General features: G+C 45.3%; 1 protein-coding gene across 7 annotated transcripts in view; it reads right to left on the bottom strand.

The window, feature by feature from the left end:
* The window catches only part of WDR20 (WD repeat domain 20), a 65,818-nt gene extending 46,440 nt beyond the window's left edge, over nucleotides 1-19,378 (bottom strand). The window contains exons 1-2 of one of the 7 annotated variants that reach the window (XM_013057395.2): nucleotides 18,857-19,212; nucleotides 15,946-16,156 (exon numbers count right to left, since the gene is read on the bottom strand). In XM_013057395.2, coding sequence (XP_012912849.1) covers nucleotides 15,968-16,156; nucleotides 18,857-19,105 — 438 coding nt within the window. In that variant the 5' untranslated portion in view covers nucleotides 19,106-19,212 and the 3' untranslated portion in view covers nucleotides 15,946-15,967. The other 6 variants (XM_013057398.2, XM_045073911.1, XM_013057397.2 and 3 more) reach the window with 6 other exon arrangements.
* Between the last annotated feature and the right edge of the window lie 287 nt (nucleotides 19,379-19,665).

The following is a 19,665-nucleotide window of genomic DNA, read 5'->3' as shown; positions in this document are numbered from 1 at the left end:
AGGCGTGCGATGAAGGCGGCAGGGCAGACAGACACAGCGCGGGAAAGCGGCGAGGGAAGGTAAGCCCGGCCAGGTCGCGCAGGGCTGGGTGCCAGGCCGCGGCAGCCGCTTCGCTCTCCACGTTGAAAGCAACTCAGACCGCTGAAAGAGTGGAGGCCGGGGGACCATCAGATTCATTTTTTAAAGACCACAAGTTACAGGGCACAGCAGAGGGCCAGTCAGAGACCTGCTGGCTACCAGGGGATCCCGTGAGGGCAGTGAAGATCTACTTCAGAGATAAAACCAACTGGGATTCCTGGGGGACCCCACTGGCTCAGCCGGAAGAGAATGGGACTCTTGATCTCTGGGGTCATGAGTTCGAGCCCCAAGTTGGATTGTAGAGATTACTAAAAAAAATAAACTTAAAAAAAAAAAAATCAACCGAGATCCCTGACAGAGGGAAAGTAGGTAGGGGAGAGACGGAGTGAAAGGAAGTGTCACAATAAAATAAATAGAATAAATAAAAAGAAATCCCTTAAAAGAACCAAAAAGACACCCTGAAAACAAAAACTACACATGTAAGTTGAAAATAAGGAATAGCAGGGCACCTGGGTGGCTCAGTGGGTTAAGCCTCTGCCTTCAGCTCAAGTCATGGTCTCAGGGTCCTGGGATTGAGCCCCGAATTGGGCTCTCTGCTCGGCGGGGAGCCTGCTTCCTCCTCTCTCTCTGCCTGCCTCTCTGCTGCTTGTGATCTCTGTCAAATAAATGAATAAAATCTTAAAAAAAAAAAAAAAAAAAAGAAAAGAATAGACAGGCACCTGGGTGGCTCAGTGGGTTAAAGCCTCTGCCTTTGGCTTGGATCATGATCTCAGGGTCCTGGGATCGAGCCCATATGGGGCTCTCTGCTCAGCAAGGAGCCTGCTTCCTCCTCTCTCTCTGCCTGCCTCTCTGCCTACTTGTAACCTCTGTCTGCCAAATAAATAAATAAAATCTTAAAAAAAAAAAAAAAAGAAAAAGAAAAGAAGGAATAGAAAGACATTCCATGCAAATACTAGCAAAAATAAACTGATTTCCCATCCTCAAAACAGAATTTTGAGGAAATTAGACATGATGAAGAGTTTATATGCCAACACAAAAAACAATCTACAAAGATTCACAATTCTGAATTTAACACAGAGCAATAAGTGATAGACACTTGCCAGGTTCCGAATGACAGCAAGATACTTGTCACACCTATCAGAAACTGATAAATAACGCAGATGGACAACGTGAACAGCATTAAAACCCCGAACACACACACACACAGATATGTCATCGCGAGCCTCACAGAAAATATACAGTCTTTATTTTATTTTTTTTTAAAGACTATTTATTTATTTGACACAGAGAGAGAGAGATCACAAGTAGTCAGAGAGGCAGGCAGAGAGAGAGGGAGAAGCAGGCTCCCCGCTGAGCAGAGAGCTCGACATGGGGCTCGATCCCAGGACCCAGAGATCATGACCTGAGCTGAAGGCATAGGCTTAACCCACTGAGCCACCCAGGCACCCCAATATACAGTCTTTAAAAAACAAAACAAAACACACTCTTGGGGGCTCCTGGGTGGCTCAATGGGTTAAGCCTCTGCCTTCAGCTCAGGTCATGATCCCAGGGTGCTGGGATGGAGCTCCACATCGGGCTCTCTGCTTAGCGAGGAGCCTGTTTCCCCCTCTCTCTCTACCTACTTGTGATCTTTCTCTCTGTCAAATAAATAAATAAAATCTTTAAAAAAAAAAAAAAACCCACACACACTTTTTTATTAAAAACCTTTTTAAATTTTATTTATTTATTTGACAGACACAGATCACAGGTAGGCAGAGAGGCAGGCAGAGAGAGGGAACAGGAAGCAGGCTCCCCGCTGAGCAGAGAGCCCAATGTGGGACCCAATCCCAGGAGGCTTTAACCCACTGAGCCACCCAGGTCCCCAAAAAAACTTTTTTTTTTTTTTTTAAGAGAAAGAAGGAGAGCACATGCGCATACATGTGCAGGATTCGAGGGAGGGGCAGAAGGAGAGAATCTTCAAGAAGACTCCCCACTGAGCAGGGAGCCTGATGCAGCTCAGCCCCATGACCGTGAGACAAAACTAAGAGTCAGACGTTTAACTGACCAAGCCGCCAGGCACCCTGAGAATATATTCTTCTAAAAACACACAGAAGAAAAAATTAAAAATTAAAAGAATTAAAACACATGGAAGATGTTAACTGGATCACAAAGAAAGGTCTTTATCGCATTTCAAATAGCTAATATCAAAAAACATATTCTCCGAACATACAATGAAAATAAGCTGATCAATAACAAAATTAAATACTACAAATGAAAAAAATACCTAGTTAGAAATTCAAGTGTAAAAAGGGAATAAAAGTGGAAATAACAAAATATTTAGATCTTGGTATTACCACATATCTAACATACAGAAGATTGCTAAAGTAATCCTTAGAAGAAATTCTACAGCTTTGGACACACCATTTAAAAAAAAAAAAAAAGAAGGGGGGCGCCTGGGTGATTTAGTCCATCAAGTGTCTGCCTCTGGCTTAGGTCATGATCCCGGGGTCCTGGGATCGAGCCCCACATTGCGCGGGGCGGGGGGGGGGGGCGGCGGTGGTGTCCCTGCTCAGCGGGAAGACTGCTTCTCCCTCTTCCTCTCCCCCTACATGTGTTCCCTCTCTTGCTGTGTCTCTGTCAAATAAATAAATAAAATCTTTAAAAAGGGGGGTTGGCCCTGAAAACTTATGTTGTCAATTCAGAGAGCTAGAAAAACAGTAAACCTAAAAAAAAAAAACCCAGAACGGAAACAAAGATTACAACAGACATTAAGCAGAAAACCAACAGTAGCTGATTCTTTGAAACAACATTTTAACTGACGAACTCTTGCAAGTCTGTTCAAGAAACATTTAAAGTAAGAATGAGAAGGTGAAGCCCAGCGGGTGACGGAGCCCAGCAGCTGCCAAGAAGCCCCGAGCAGGCCACAGCTCTGCAGAGCGGGGGAGCCCAGCGCCAGCCTGACGATGCCCACGGCCACCATCACAGACACATGCTCTGGACAGCAAAAGGCAACAGGAGCAGGAAAAGGCGCTGGCAAAAGTCACCGTCAGGAAGTGAGTTCTGAGGCTGACAGTGACAGAGATGGAGCTTTCTGGAGCACCTGCACTGTATGTTTCAACTGCCCTCCCAACTGGCCTCACGCTTTTCAGGGACTATCCGCTGGATTAATTTACTGCGGTAAAGACCTTTTCCTTGGGGGACGGGGATGGGGGGGAGGGGGAAAGGCATAAACAAACAGTCTTAGAAAACAGAGTGACTTACAACAGGAGTGAGAAAGGAAAAGGGAACAGAGCCGGCTTCCAGATGAGGTGGGGCAGGAGGAACTGGCAAAGAGGAGCGAGCGCTGAACAGAGAGGGCGGCCCAGAAAGGCCGAAAGTCCGGATCAAAGAGTCACCTCGAAGAGACGATGATCAGCCGTGTCAGGGCTGCTGAACAGTGGGCAAGGAAACCACAGACTGCAAGGTGTCTGTAGATTGGGCAGCAGGAAGCTGAGTACCCAGTATCCTGGAGAAATTAGAAGGGTCGGAGCCAAGGTCACATTGGAGCAGAAGGACAAACTTTTCTATCTGAATTCTCCATTTTGGAGCTGAAGCCGATTCAGCGGCTGCTAAGACCCAGAGCGTCACTCTGGGACTCAGTGCCAGGGGTGGAGGTCACTGGGGGTGGACATGGAAGCCAAGACACCAAGGAGCTCAGGTGCCTCCAGGGTCCTGTGACATAAAACCACCCACGGTGACAGCAGGACTGGAGTGGGAAGGAAGGCTGTGAGGCAGGTACTGAAGGCTTCAATGACCAGAGGGGGTCATAAGTCAGCCATAATTGAGAGAGAAAAGCAGGGGCGCCTGGGTGGCTCAGTGGGTTAAGCCGCTGCCTTCGGCTCGGGTCATGAACTCAGGGTCCTGGGATCGAGTCCCGCATAGAAAAGCAGATGAGTCTAAAAGGGCAGAAGCTCCAAAGGAACCCCAGGGGGAGGGGCCAACAGACCTACACTAGTCAGCGCACTCACCTGGAGCACAGTAGTTGGGACTCTCCCCTTCCAGCTCCACCTGCACCCCACTTTCTGAGCAATCAGGGAAACGCACACTGCGGCTCTGTAGAAGAAAGCCCTGAGCATAATTCCCACCATTCTTTAATTAGCTTAGTTAACACTACCCTCAGTCTTGCTAGCCACATGCACACCTATTCCAAAATCCAGACGAAAGGAAAGTGCAATGTCAGGAGTTGTGTCGTTCCCATAATTAAGTAGGAAGAAGTAAAAGGGACTTGAAGGGACAGTGTGAGCAATTTTGTCCAGGACACAGGACAAGGAAGATGTAGCTTCCAAACCAAGACACCAAGCCACTGCCTCCTCCTGGATTAGCCCAGAAGAACAGCATAAGATTCAAGGCTGTGACTAATTTCTAACAGTCTCTCAAAGAAAGCAAAAGAGGTTGGCAACCCTGCCTCTGTGAGCTTTGGTAATAAGAACGACCATATCTGCCTTGTGACAGGGATTTTGAAAGATCATCTAATTTACTCAAGTAAATCCAGAGCACTATAATCTCAACCAATTCATTCATTTAAAATCGACACAATGTGCTTATTATGTACAGGCACTGTGATGGATATGGACGAATAAGATGGTTTCTGCCCCCAAGATTTCAGTCTAGTGGGGGAGACAGAAAGATCCAAACAAAAAATTCCAAATTGTGTGAAAAAGTGAACAGTAGTCAAACAGCAACATCCGGAAAGAGGGTCTCTAACCCATGCAGGAGCACAACGCAGCCAAGTGCTCCTCCAGCTACACCGTGTGATCTTCCCGTGAGTTCAAGGTAAAAACTGTAGGGCACCTGGGTGGCTCAGTCCTTAAGCATCAGCTCAAGGACACGACCCTGGGGTCCTGGGACTGAGCCCCACATCAGGCTCCCTGCTCATCAGGAAGCCTGCTTTTCCCTCTCCTTCTCTCCCTGCTCTTGGTTCCCTCTCTCACTGTCTTGGTCAGGTAAATAAATAAAATTTTTTTTTTTAAGAAAAAAAAGGGGGGGAACTGTTACATCTGGATTCCTCATACCTTAGCCAGCGCAAGACCTTCTGTGTAGTTTGCATCTCTTGATATAGATCTATTCTCCCGTCTGCCATGTTTGCTATCTACTCACACGGCAGCTCCAGAGCAGGCTCCAGGGCAATCAGGGTATTAGATAATCCAATGTCCTTGCTAAAGGTCAATCAGTATATATTTCCCCTTGCTAAAAGCCACAGGAATGGGCTGCTAATCCAATTTGGGGCAACAGGTCAAAGAAAGGTTTGCTGAGGGCTTCAACAATCTTTCTTCACACAATCTTTCTTATTCTTCTGAGAAAATGTCTAGAAGTGCTGTTCATGTGCATCCTGGATATGGGCTCTTGTTCTGGACCATGTGTTACAGAAATGTGAATCTATACCTCCTCCACCATTTTGCCACTTAGGCCAGGCTGACATTCAGTGGAAAGCAGAACCAAACAAGTATCAGCAAAACTGAGGGGATGCCACAATCAAACCATGCCTGAAGCCCACTTTGCCTCTGGAACATTCAAGAAGCCAATGCATCCCCTTTAAAGTTTTAACTAGTTTGAGTTGGGTTTCCTGTTACTTGCAAAACAAAACATCCCTAAGATTATAATATATCTGAAGTACGCTAAATCGTAAAACCACTAGTCAATCACCATCCACCAGCTCCTTTTACAGCACATTTTAATGTTCACCTCTTGCTTCTAGAAAGTCTTTGTTAAGCCTAATTCTCAAATATTAAAAATGTAAATCTTTCCCTCTTCTTTAACTCTTGGATAATGACAACTAAATAATAAAATCATGGCTCTAATTTATCCATAAAAATTTATAAATTTAACTACAAAACATACTGAAAATTATCCCAGGCAAAAACACATACACACACCCCTAAGCAAAGTCACAAGACAGATGACAAATGAAAAAAAAAAATCTTTTATTCATATCGCAAAGAACTAATCTCCCCAAAACATAAAGAGTTCCTTTTTTAAAAAATCAGAGATATCCAACAATCCAACACAAAAAATGGGCTAAGGATATGAAACAGTTCATAGAAAAAGAAATAATTCTATTCTTACATCTTTCTATATGAAAAATGCTCAAAGATGTTCTCTTCACAAGGGAAAAACAAACAAAAATAACACTAATTTCTCACCTATCAGATCAAACTCAAGTTTGACAACACGCCCTGTTGGGGAAGCTGTGCTGAAACAGGTACTCTCATGTGTGAGTAAGAATAGTATATGCCAAGGATGCCCGGGTGGCTCAGTAGGTTAAGCGTCTGCCTTTGACTCAGGTCATGATCCGGGGTCCTGGAACAGAGTCCTGTACTGCGCTCCCTACTTGGTGGGAAGCCTGCTTATCCCTCTGCCTACAGGTCCTCTGGCTTGCACAGGCACACGCTCTCTCTCATGCTCAAACAAATAAAATCTTAAAAAAAAAAAAAAAAATATATATATGGGCACCTGGGTGGCTCAGTGGGTTAAAGCCTCTGCCTTCGGCTCCAGTCATGATCTCGGGGTCCTGGGATCGAGTCCCTCATCAGGCTCTCTGCTCCGCAGGGAGCCTGCTTCCCCCCCACCTACAGCCCCTGCCTCTGCCTGCCTCTCTCCCTACTTGTGATCTCTGTCAAATAAATAAATAAAATCTTAAAAAATATGGGGCGCCTGGGTGGCTCAGTGGGTTAAAGCCTCTGCCTTCAGCTCAGGTCATGATCACAGGGTCCTGAGATCAAGCCCTGCATCTGGCTCTCTGCTCAGCAGGGAGCCTGCTTGCTCCTCTCTCTCTGCCTGCTTCTCTGCCTGCTTGTGATCTCTGTCAGTTAAAAAAATAAATCATCTGGTTAAGGGCACCTGGGTAGCTCAGTGATTAAGCATCTGCCTTCAGCTCAAGTGATGATCCCAAGGTCCTGGGATCCAACCCCACATCCGGCTTCCTGCTCAGCGGGAAGCTTGCTTCTCCCTCTCCCACTCCCCCTGTTTGTGGTCCCTCTCTCACTGCTTCTCTCTGTCACATAAATAAAATCTTAAAAAAAAAAAAAGAATCATTTGGTTAAATAAATGTGATACATATCCACAGCATGAAGTAGAAAGCCATTATAAGAAAAAAAGTGAGGAAACTCTCAATTTACTAATATGGTAAGATCTCCAAAATATATCATTAAGCAGAAAAAAACAAGATGAAAAATATCATACACAGTATGCTCACTCAACTTTTCTGTTCAAACGTCATCTCACTCTTACAGCAACAGAAGGATGAGTCGAAAACGAATGAAATGATCATACGGAGAGGGACGGAACTTTGCAGGGAGGACAAGCTAACCTCCCTGAACAGAACCTTGTGTTATCATCTTCATGTTGGAACCACATAGATGTTTTATATAATCAAAACACAACATCAAATGTATTTCCTAACAGATTTACTGAGGACTAATAGATCTACAAGGAATTGCACATATTAAATGTGTACGTTTGATAAGTTTGGACCTAAAGCAAACACCCATGATACCATCACCATAACCAAGGTAACAGACACACCCAACACCTCCCAAAGTTTCCTTATGTCCCTTCATTTTTGTTTCTGTTGAGAGAACACAACATGAGGTCTACCGTCTTAACATCCTGAAGCACAAAGGGCCATGTTATTATTAACTAAAGTTAATGGTGTACAGCAGATCTCTAGATTTTATTCACATAGCATAACTGAAACTTACACAAAATGAAATTTAAAAACAATCCCTCATGTTCTAAAACTGAATTATGGTAACAGTTGTGCAACTTGGTAAGTTTGCTAAAAATCAGTGAATTATGTGCTTAAAATAGATGGCAGGAAGGTACAATGATTTTGCTGGACCAAGTCCGAAGAGGCAGTGAAGAACCTAAGAAAGCCAGCAAGGACCACACCTCTCCAACTTCCGGGAGCACCCAGACAGAGTTTGGGTCAGTAAACCTGGAATGAGGCCTAATTCTGTACTTTCCACAAATTCTCAGGGGGCGACACTGGTGGCACTAGTCTGTGTGCCACACTTTGAGGGTCCGGAAAACTTGGAACACCTAGAGGAGCTTTGCTCTAAGCAGCTGAGAAACTGGGGCAGTAGCTGCCAGAGGCAAAGGCTAGGTATCAAGTGGGTGAGGAACCAGAAGGACTTCTTGCCTTTTGCTGTAGGATTCGATTGAGCCAGGGTTAGAACTAAGAGTGAGTGCAAGGGGTTCTAAGGTCATGATCCCAGCGTCCTGGGATCAAGTCCCACATCGGGCTCCTTGCTCCGCAGGGAGCCTGCTTCTCCCTCTGCCTCTGCCTGCCATTCTGCCTGCCTGTGCTTGCTCTCTCCCCCTCTCTCTCTCTCTGATAAATAAATGAAATCTTTAAAAAAAAAAAAAAAAAAAAAAACACACACTAAGAGTTTCGGAAGTTAGGATATAGTCAACATTTTTTTTGAAGATTTTATTTATTTATTTGACAGACAGAGATCACAAGTAGGCAGAGAGGCAGGCAGAGAGAGAGGAAGAACCAGGTTCCCTGCTGAGCAGAGCCCGATGTAAGGCTCTATCCCAGGACCCTGAGATCACGACCTGAGCTGAAGGCAGAGGCTTTAACCCACTGAGCCACCCAGGTGCCCCCAACATTTTTTTTTTAAGATTTTATTTATTTGAGAGAGAGAGAGCACAAGCAGGGGGAGGAGCAGGAGAGGGAGAAGCAGACTCCCCACTAAGCAGAAAGCCGGATGTGGGGCTCGATCCCAGGATCCCAGGATCATGATGTGAGCCAAAGGCAAACCCTTAACAACTGAGCCACCCAGGAACCCCCAAATTTAGGATCTTTAAAGTTTATTTCCCACTGAATAACGATCTTCGTGCAAATCCACTAACTAATGTAATTTGGAAACAGTGATGTGTGTAAGTGACATCTGACATATCCGCAACAATCACAATATGATATGCAAACACCTGTGACTTACACTGGTGGTAAAGTCACAAGTCTGTTAGTATAGTACTGTGATATGTTGCCTAGATCCATAATTAGAAGGACACACTGAAATTCAGTTAAGAGTTTTTTTCCCATCTAGGCTGATACATTCCCTAAACTCCATTCAGATTGAGAAGCACTAATAACAGGTGCCTAGGTGGCTTACTCACTGGGCGTCTGTCCTTGGCTCAAGTCAAGATCCCAGAGTCCTGGGATAGAGCCCCATGTCAGGCTCCCTGCTCCGTAGAAGGCCTGCTTCTCCCTCTCCCACTCCACCTGTGTCCCCTCTCTAGCGGTCTCTTTCTGTCAAATAAATAATCTTTTTTAAAAAACGCACTAATAAGTAAATACTGCCTAAAATAACAGACACCATCTGCACGTTTGCCACTACTTACTTGTCCTTCTCGCCATCAGATTATAGGTACTTTAGGCCAGGGACTCTGTCTTAGTTGTCTTTGGGTCCACACGTCCAATAAATGTCAGCTGAACAAGTCATTTATTAACCACTGGACTGCAAACTCCTTGATGGCAGAGATTGTCTCAACAGTACAAACCAGCCACTCAATACATCTTGATAGATTGAATGAGTGAGTATCTTATTCTCCCTTGTTGGATGATAATCCTCTCAAGGTCAGGGATCATGTCTTGTACATCTTTGATTTCCCATAGTCTAGTATACTGCTTTTCACACAAAACTACTCAAATATTTATTAAATAAGACATTAAGACAGGATAGAGCCTCTGAAATGAAGATCAAAGAGAATGAGCCCATGTACCCGTTCTGCTGTAGCAGGACAAGTGCAGTCCAGAGTGAGGCTGGATGGGAACCGACCAACGGAATCAATTGTAATGTGGTTACTTGAGGATATGCTAAAGTATTCCTATTCTTGCTTTTAAAATGTAAAAACTTTATAAATTTGTTCCTCATGAGTGATTCTTCTTTCTTATAAAGTCTACATTTTCCTAGTGCTACAAAATTAGTTAAAAGTATAGCAAAGGGGCGTCCGGGTGGCTCAGTGGGTTAAGCCTCTGCCTTCGGCTCAGGTCATGATTCCAGGGTCCTGGGATCGAGCCCCGCATCGGGCTCTCTGTTCAGTGGGGAGCCAGCTTCTCCATCCCTCTCTGCCCATCTCTCTGCCTACTTGTGATCTCTGTCAAATAAATAAATAAAATCTTAAAAAAAATTAAAAGAAAAAAGTGTAGCAAAGATTGATTTGGAATTTTTTAGTACAATTTACCCTACTTTTTTAAAAATCCATATTACAAAATAGAATCAAGAATGCAAAACATGGCTCAATTTACAAATTACCAACTGGCAAAGAAGTTGTGAAGTTGAGAAAAATGCTACAAAATAAGAGCAATCACCACCTCAACCTCAATCAGAAACAAAGATAAACCATTTCTGAAGTTAGAAATGCAAAGATTTGAGTTTTGAAATTTATAAAAAATGTGATCTGTACACAACCTTTCAGGACAAATCATCTGTGTGAAATCCAAACCAACAGCCTTCTCCTTCCAGGCAGAGAACTACTTCTCCACCTCACCTTTACTCCTTAACTCCACTCGCTACTGGCACTGCGCACACCACGTGCACAGCACACGCTTTCTACTTCACATTACAATTATCGGCACAGAAATACAAGCCCTTTACAGGCGGTGGTACCTCACTTCACCTTCAAGTCACCCACAGTAGACAGCAGGACCTTATAAACAACAGCTCTGCAATAAACATTTGATGAATGAGGATTTTTATTTTATTTTATTTATTTATTTGAGAGAGAGAGAGAGCACGCACGCGCGCACGAGCTGGGGCAGGGGCAAAAGAGGCAGACTCCCTGCTGAGCAAGGAGCCTGACTTGGGACTGGATCCCAGGTCCCTGAGAGGCCTGAGCTGAAGGCAGAGACGCTCACCTGACTGAGCCACCCAGGTGTCCCAGAGGATTTTTTTTTTTTTTAAGATTTTATTTATTTATTTGACAGACAGAGATCACGAGTAGGCAGAGAGGCAGGCGGGGTGGGGGCATGGAGCAGGCTCCCTACTGAGCAGAGAGCCCCATGTGGGGCTCGATCCAGAACCCTGAGATCATGACCTGAGCCCAAGGCAGAGGCTTTAACCAACTGAGCCACCCAGGCGCCCCGAGGATTATTTTTTTTTTAAAACAAGACATACCTTGTACTCTATTATAAATAATATATGCCAAATGTTAGGAGAATAAGGTAACTTATTGCTGATATTCCCAGATAATTTAAAATGTCCTGAAAATGAAGATTAAGGATGTCCACCAATTAGTTATTTCTATTTTTGATGTTTACTCCTAAATAACCAAACAGGACATTTTGTATTTCCACACAAACTAACCTCATTGAAATGTAAATAAAATTGTTCTCTAAGACATGAAACACCAGACTACAAAAATCTTCAAATTTATTTTTAAAACAAGGTTCTTTAGGCATATAGCCAAACTAGTCAGTGATAAAATCCACACTGTTTTGATTCTTGCTCAAATCTTCTACCAAAGCACAATAAGTACTTAAATAAATGAAGTCACTAAATTAACTCAATGATAACAAACACAAAAGACAAGTTTCTTGAGGGCAGAGACCCAGCATCTGAAAAAGCACCTTGCATCTGGTAAGCATGCCCTGATATTTCCTATCTTCTGGATTTCACAGACATATTCTGAGAGCTTCTTACCATTACTCATATCCACCCATTCTATCCTGCAAAATCTCATCATCATCATCTTCTTCAAGGTCAAGAGAACCAAAGTATCACATGAAAGTCATATGAAAGCTTCTCTAGCCTGCTCTAAGTGATAAATGAAGATGCTTTCCCTTTAGTATATAAAATGTGATAGTCCGGGTCGCCTGGGTGGCTCAGTGGGTTAAGCCTCTGCCTTCGGCTAGGGTCATGATCCCAGGGTCCTGGGATTGAGCCCCGGATTGGGCTCTGTGCTCAGCGGGGAGCCTGCTTCCTCCTCTCTCTCTTTCTGCCTGCCTGTGATCTCTGTCCGTCAAATAAAGAAATAAAATCCTTAAAAAAAAAAAAACTTGAAAAAAAAATGTGACAGTCCAATTAATAAAATAATTATCAGTATTTCAGAAAACACTAAGCAGCCCTTAATGAGAAAAAAACTACAGCTTTCCATTCAACTCCACATGTGTCCTACTAAATTAAGTACAAAATTTCTCAAAGTAAATTTGATATAAAAAGTTCTAATCTTCCACGCCTCCTTCTAAACTGGAAATGGAAAGCAGAGAGATGTGGTCATTACAAACGGAGTGAAGGGTATGAACATGACCTTCTCCAGAGCAGGCCAGAATCTAAAACCAGTCGACGGGAAAAACCTTTGGAGGGCTTCTAGCTCACCCTCCCACACAAAACATGAATTCCTCAGTCACCAACAGGTGGTCCTGCAGTCTCTGAGAGAGAGACAGATCATGTCCCACACAGAATGCTCATTGTCTCCCAAGTCAACCCACTGCACTCCTGGATAACTCCGGCTCTGAAAATATTTGAGCTGTCATTATAGGACTCTTCTTCTGGCCCCAGTTTCATGGCAACACGAAGAATACAAAGCCTTTTCTAGCATAAAGACCTAGTATCACAACATGTTCCACTTGGCTTTCACAACACACCCCACTCCTCAATTCCCATTCAGTGAGGAGGCAATGAATCCAAGATGTGAAGACATCTTCCCAATAGAAAGATGTTTATTTTCATTACAAAACTACTGACCACAGATTCCTACAACCTTAAGAATTGAAAAGGCCTTGCAAGCCATCTAATTCTACTCCTCTCCCCTCTAAGGTAGGAATTGCTTCAATAACGTCTCTGGGAAACACATTTTTGTCCCAGAATCTTAAGATAGGAGCGGAATAAAAGTCTGTTTGATTTAAATATACTAAGTAGTTCTTAGTGTAATTTTTCTAAAAGTTGTCTGTTACTGGGGCGCCTGGGTGGCTCAGTGGGTTAAGCCTCTGCCTTTGGCTCAGGTCATGGTCTCAGGGTCCTGGGATCGAGCCCCACATCGGGCTTCCCTGTGGGAAGTCTGCTTCTCCCGCTCCCTCCTCCCCCGCTTGTATTCTCTCTCTCGCTGTGTCTCCCTCTATCAAATAAATAAATAAAATCTTAAAAAAAAAAAAAGTTGCCTGTTACTACATAGATTTAGGAGGTAACATGGTTTGACAGAAACAGATCAAAAGTACTCTGTGTCATTTGGTTACTTTCCATTACTTCGTGGTCTCTTGCTATACAATTTCCCAGTTGTAAGAAAGCTAAATTTGGGGGCACCTGGGTGGCTCAGTTGGTTGAGCAACTGCGTTTGGCTAAGGCCATGATCCTGGACTTCCAGGATCCAGTCCCACATCCGGCTCCCAGCTCCTTGGGGAGTCTGCTTTTCCCTCTGACCTTCTATCTCATGCTCTCTCTCACTCATTCTCCCTCAAATAAATAAATAAAATCTTTAAAAAAAAGAAAGAAAGAAAGAAAGCTAAATTTGTTACCTCCTAACAATAATTTTCAAATGTCTTTACAAAGATGTGAGCCACTAAAAATACGCATTATTTGGAAGCCCAAAATTGAACAGGCTCTTTAGCTTGTAAAGATCGTTTTAGAAGTACAACTTATGGGACGCCTGGATAGCTCAACTGTTTAAACATCCAGTCTTAATCTCAGCTCAGGTCTTGATCTCCGGGTCGTGAGTTCAAGCCCTCTGTTGGGTTCCATGCCAGCATGGAACCTACTTTAATTAGTTAGTTAGTTAATTAATTAACTCTAAGTATGGCATAGATGGACACCAGTGCTGTACTCAGTCATTCACCCAACAAATAAATACTAAGGGCCTACCTTATGCCAGACACTGTGCTAGGCACTAGGAAAACCATGAAAGCAGAAACCATATGGTTTCTCTTCTAAAGGAGCTTTGTTTATAGAAAAGAGAGATTGCGGCACCTGGGTGGCTCAGTGGGTTAAGCCTCTGCCTCCAGCTCACGTCGTGATCCCAGGGTCCTGGGATTGAGCCCCACATCAGGCTCTCTGCTCTGTGGGGAGCCACTTTCTCCTCTCTCTCTGCCTGCCTCTGCCTGCTAGTGATCTCTGTCAAATAAATAAATAAAATCTTAAAAAAAAAAAAGAAAGAAAGAAGAGAGAGATTATCGCCCAGAGAATTACAAATTCAGAAAAGTGCTAGAAAGGCAAAGTTCAGGATGCTATGAGAACATGTAACAAGGAAAACTGATCTAGCCTGGGAATTCAGAGCACGATAAGCTATGGAAGTGCTGTTTAAGCTGTGATCTAAATGGTGGCCATTCACATTTATGTAGAAACAGATGTCATAAAATGAAAGGTTGGTCCAATAAACCCAGCTACCTTTGGTATCTTTATCCTAAAACAACCTCTTTTTAAAAAAAAAAAAAAAAAAAGGGACGCCTGGGTGGCTCAGTGGGTTAAGCAGCTGCCTTCGGCTCAGGTCATGATCCCAGCGTCCTGGGATCGAGTCCCACATCGGGCTCCTTGCTCGGCAGGGAGCCTGCTTCTCCCTCTGCCTCTGCCTGCCATTCTGTCTGCCTGTGCTTGCTCTCTCCCCCCCCCCTCTCTGATAAATTAAAAAAAAAAAAATCTTTAAAAAAAAAAAAAAAGGGAAAGGTAAGTACTCTTTAAAAAAGTTTGGGGTTGGGGCGCCTGGGTGGCTCAGTGGGTTAAAGCCTCTGCCTTTGGCTCAGGTCATGATCCCAGGGTTCTGGGATCCAGCCCCTCATCGGGCTCTCTGCTCAGCAGGGAGCCTGCTTCCCCCTCTCTCTCTGCCTGCCTCTCTGCCTACTCATGATCTCTGCCTGTCAAATAAATAAATAAAATCTTAAAAAAATAAAATAAAAAGGTTGTGGGGAGACCTGAGTGGCTCAGTCGTTGGGTGTCTGCCTTCGACTTGGGCCATGATTCCAGAGTCCTGGGATCGAGTCCCGCATCAGGCTCCCTGCTCCATGGGAAGCCTGCATCTCCCTCTCCCACTCCCTCTGCTGTGTTCCCTCTCTCACTGTGTCTGTCAAATAAGTAAGTAAAATCTTTAAAAAAAAAAGTGTTGGGCGCCTGGGTGGCTCAGTGGGTTAAGCCGCTGCCTTCGGCTCAGGTCATGATCTCAGGGTCCTGGGATCGAGTCCCGCATCGGGCTCTCTGCTCAGCAGGGAGCCTGCTTCCCTCTCTCTCTCTCTGCCTGCCTCTCCATCTACTTGTGATTTCTGTCAAATAAATAAATAAAATCTTAAAAAAAAAAAAAAGTGTTTAGGGGTGTCTGGGTGGCTCAGTCTTTAAGCGTCTGCCTTCAGTTCAGGTCATGATCTCAGGGTCCTGGGATCCACCCCTACATCAGGCTCCCTGCTCATCAGGAGGCCTGCTTCTCCCTCTCCCACTCCCCCTGCTTGTGTTCCTTCTCTCACGGTGTCTCTGTCAAATAAATAAATAAAATCTTTAAAAAAATTAAATAAAATAAATAAAAAATAAAAAGGTTTAAAGGCCAGGGGCGCCTGGGTGCTTCAGTCATTAAGCATCTGCCTTCAGCTTAGGTCATGATCCCAGACTCGTGGGATCCAGCCTCAGATACAGCTCCCTGCCCAGTGGGAAGCCTGCTTCTCCCTCTCCCTCTGCCGTTGCCCTGCTCTCTTGTTCTTTCTCAAATAAATAAATAAAATCTTTTCTTTTAAAAAAAGGTTTAAAGGGTAGGAACTGATATTTCTTTGGAGAGAAGGATAGGGTCTTACTCTACTGTAGATACCCCACTTGGTATCATTTTCATCACTGTAGTCACTAAAATCTTTGCTGAAAAGATTAGCATCAGTGCTAAATCAACGCTCATATTATCTTCAGTTAAGCAAAATAAATTCACAAAACTACATTTCCTTACACAAGAAACTCCATTCCGAACTTCAACTGTGAAAAGAAGATGCTTTCTTGTACTTCACAGGATTGCTATCAAGATTCGACGAGATACTATATGACAAAATGCTGGGGCGGATCTTGAAATGGTTGGAGGATATGGCATCCACGCGATCAAAAAGCTTGATCGGTCCCTGCTTGCTATGACAGTTCTTTAGACTCAGCTGTGCTTCATTTTCCTGACCATAAGAAGAAAGAAAAAAAAACAAAACTGTAACACAGGTTTGCACTCCTTCTCTAACCAGGGTTTTCTCCAAGAGGGTGAGACTGCAAAACTCAAAGGTCCCCTCTAGCTCTAGAAACTGACCTGCACGTCTCTTTAAAGGGCCAGGAGTACACTGCTTGCCTCCGATTTGAGACCACCTCCTCATCCACTCCATTCCCCCATGACTCCATGCTTCCTTTCAGGAATGGCAGCACACAGTCTATGATTTAAGTTTCTCAAAGACCTATTTTCCACTTATTTTCCAGGCAGATTTAAGTTGAATGTATGCATCCAAATTAGTAAGCTGAATGTACACATCCAAATTTGAATGTATGCATTCAAATTAGACCTTTTGAATGATCCACATGATTGATGTAAAACTTTGTATGCCCCAATAAAAAAAAATGAGTAAAAACAAGTCAAAATGACCAACTGTCAAGATCAGTTACAACTCCTAACCCCCAAAAGTAAATTTTGGTTTTTTGAGTAAGGAAAATTACCTGCTCAATTTCAAAATCAGAAAAGACAGTCTCAAAAACTATCACTTCTACTCAGGAATAACAATAAATACATGCAAAGTCATTCAAGGAAAACAATTTTTTTTTTAATTACAATGGCTAAAAGAGAACTAAAATGTCCACAACTCAATGCTGTAAGATGTTGCCTTGTGAAAATGAAATTTAACAAAAAATAAATTATGTAGCTCAATAACTTATGTACCTAAAGCCAAATCTACATGTTTAAGATTTGTCTTGTTTAAAATAATTTTGGAGTGTGGTCTTGAAAAGCTCTCCTACTTTTCACTTTCATCAAATAGCATCCCAGCTAAGAGAACACAACTCTGATATTTCCAAGCAAGAGACCTGTTTGATGATGCAAACCAAGGCCACAAGACCCAGATAGGGGTTGACACTAGAGAATGCTTCAGAAGTTATACACTGTCAAAGAAAACTTTTTTTTAAAAAAAAGGTAATGTTGAGACTAGTAATTGCTAGTAAATTAAGCTGTTGAGCACGTTTAAAATTTTATATAAATTTTAGTAACTTAAAATTCTAAACTTATTTCCAGAGAAAAATTTGATCTTTTCAGGATCAATGGCAAGATAGTAGCTTCCCGTTTGACACTCTTAATGCTTATTTTAACTCTATTTTACACACACTGAGGGTTTCAAGCTTTAAAGTTCACTACAGTTCGTATATTATAAACTACAATGTGAGTGCTGCAATGTTCTCCCTTTAAAGAGAAGCAGATAGGAGTTAAAGAACTCATCCAAGGTCACCCAACAAGTCAGCGAAAAAGTTGGGAGCAGGACTGAAACTTCAGCTCCTAGGCTACTAACTACTTCACACCTTCCCAATTCCACAAGAGAAAAAACAAGATCAAGGGACTTACTTTCAGTAGTAACAGCATACCTCAAACACAGTAAAGCGCTTCTCACAAACACTGACCAAAAAGATGCACGTGGGACAAATGAGACAGCTTGCTACTTCTGGATACCACTGTCCTGTCCCCAGCTCTGGAAACCAAACAAAAACTTACTGGTTCTGGATATATGACCTCCTAGAGAACTCTCACTCTGAGTGTGGACAATCTGCTTTCACACTAGCCAAACACTTACAAACTGTGACCACCTTTTTCCGGGCCCAGGTGCTGTGGGAGGCACAATTTCCTCACTCCTCCAAAAGTCAAGCCAAAGACCACGTACCTCAAAACCAGGCCGTTCTGAGTGAGAACACAGCTACATAGCCAATAAAGGAAAAGCTCTAATAAGTTGCTTCTTTTGAAGAGATATTTTTAAAGGATGATTACATGCTTCACAGAATTAATATTGAGTTGCCCGCCAAGAAAAAAAAAATGATTCTTGTAAAGTAGCTTTTAAGGCTCATGCCTCCCTGTTTGGGACACAGTCTGACTCGTTGGACAAGAATGATCTGGGCACGCTCACACAGAACCCCTAGCAGCAGCTCAGTTCCCTGAAAACACCCTTCCGACCTCCCAACTGGAGTCCTCAGCCTTCCTCATACTGTAAGGACCAAGACGAGCCTCTTCTACGATCGATGTCTCGGGAGAAGGCTCCCCGGCGGGGAAAGCGCCAGCGGTCCTCCTGACGTTTCCGGGGAAAGTGTTACCACCAGAGAGCGTGGCTCCGAGGAAGTGTCAGTGCGGTGGGGCAGCCCTTGGTTCCGGGCTGGTCCTCTCTGACCTAGTCTCAAGTCCTTCGCTACCAGCCCGCATTCCGCCCTCCAGACCTTCCCCAGCCGCCCCGCGCCCCTGTTCTCTAAGCTGGGGCGAGACTCCCAACTCTCTCGGGAGGCGAGGCAGTCCGAGCAGACGAGACGGCCACCCCACCTCTTCCGGGGACTCGCAGGCCCGCTCCCTGGCGGTGTCAGAGCCTGACGGACCCGGCCGGAGCGAAGGCAGCCGGCCCCTTCGGGGGCCTCCCAGACGGAACCCCGCACCCCGCCGTCCCTCCCCACAGCCCCCACCCCTTCGCAACACGACCCTCCTTCCTCGTGAGCCCCCTTCCTCAGGAGCACCCCAGTGGAGTTACCGGCCCACTCAGAAGTAAGAGCGACCGCCACCCCTATCGGTCACCCTGGCCCCCACTGTCACCGCCCTGCTCCCGACCTCTGCCCGCGCCGCTGGCGGGCCCCGGTGACGCCCGGGTCGGTACCTTGCGGACCCCCTTGTAGATATAGAAGTAGAGCTCCCGGCCCACATTGAAGCAGAGGCGGTCGCCGTTGCCAGACTGGTCGTTGAGGTTTACGAAGGAGACGCGGACGGGGTTGGATCCCTGCGAGTTGAAGGGCACCCGGTTGGGCCGGCTGTACTCCGAGTGCGGCAGCAGCTTGTACAGACCTTCCCGAGTGGTGAATTGGGTCTTAATCTCGTTCATCTCCTTCCCTCCTCCCTCCGTCGCCATCTTGGAAAGCAGCGTTCATCCTGCCCTAAGTGCCCGGATCACGCCCACCGCGCAGGCGCCGTCGCAGGCTGTCGCTCTCCCCCCCCCACTCCTCCTCCTCTTCCTCCTGGCTCCTCCCACTCGAGAGCCAGCCCCGCGGAGGCCGGCGGAGGGGCAGGGGCGGGCTTGTTTACGGCCCGACTGCGCAGGCGTGCTCACCTGGAGCGCTCCGGGCGGCTGGGCGTCCTCAGGCCCCTCCCCCGGGCGCGGCCTCTGGGCGGCCCCGGGACGGTGCAGGTGAGGCAACCTCTGGCCGGGGCTCAGGTTAGCTGTGTCGCGTGCCCGCCACCCGCGGGACCGAGCCGGTAAGCCGAGGCGGCCGTAGGTCTGCGGTGGGGAGCGCAGAGGAGAACTCGAGCGGCCTCCTCAGTTGCCTCGGTCGCGCCCTGAGGGGACCCGGGACCCCGAGGAGCGGAGGGAGAGGGCCGGCCCCCATGCGGGGTGCGCACGTGGGTGCCGAGCGCGGGAGCCCCGGCGTTGTGCCTTCGGAAAATGCCGGGCGCCCCGAGGCTGGGCGCGGC

Source organism: Mustela putorius, unplaced genomic scaffold, assembly GCF_011764305.1.
Source record: "Mustela putorius furo isolate JIRA1106 unplaced genomic scaffold, ASM1176430v1.1 tig00000129_pilon_pilon_pilon, whole genome shotgun sequence".
Taxonomy (NCBI): Eukaryota; Metazoa; Chordata; class Mammalia; order Carnivora; family Mustelidae; genus Mustela; species Mustela putorius.
The sequence above is the reverse complement of the archived record's forward strand: the minus strand, read 5'-3'. Positions and strand labels throughout refer to the sequence as shown.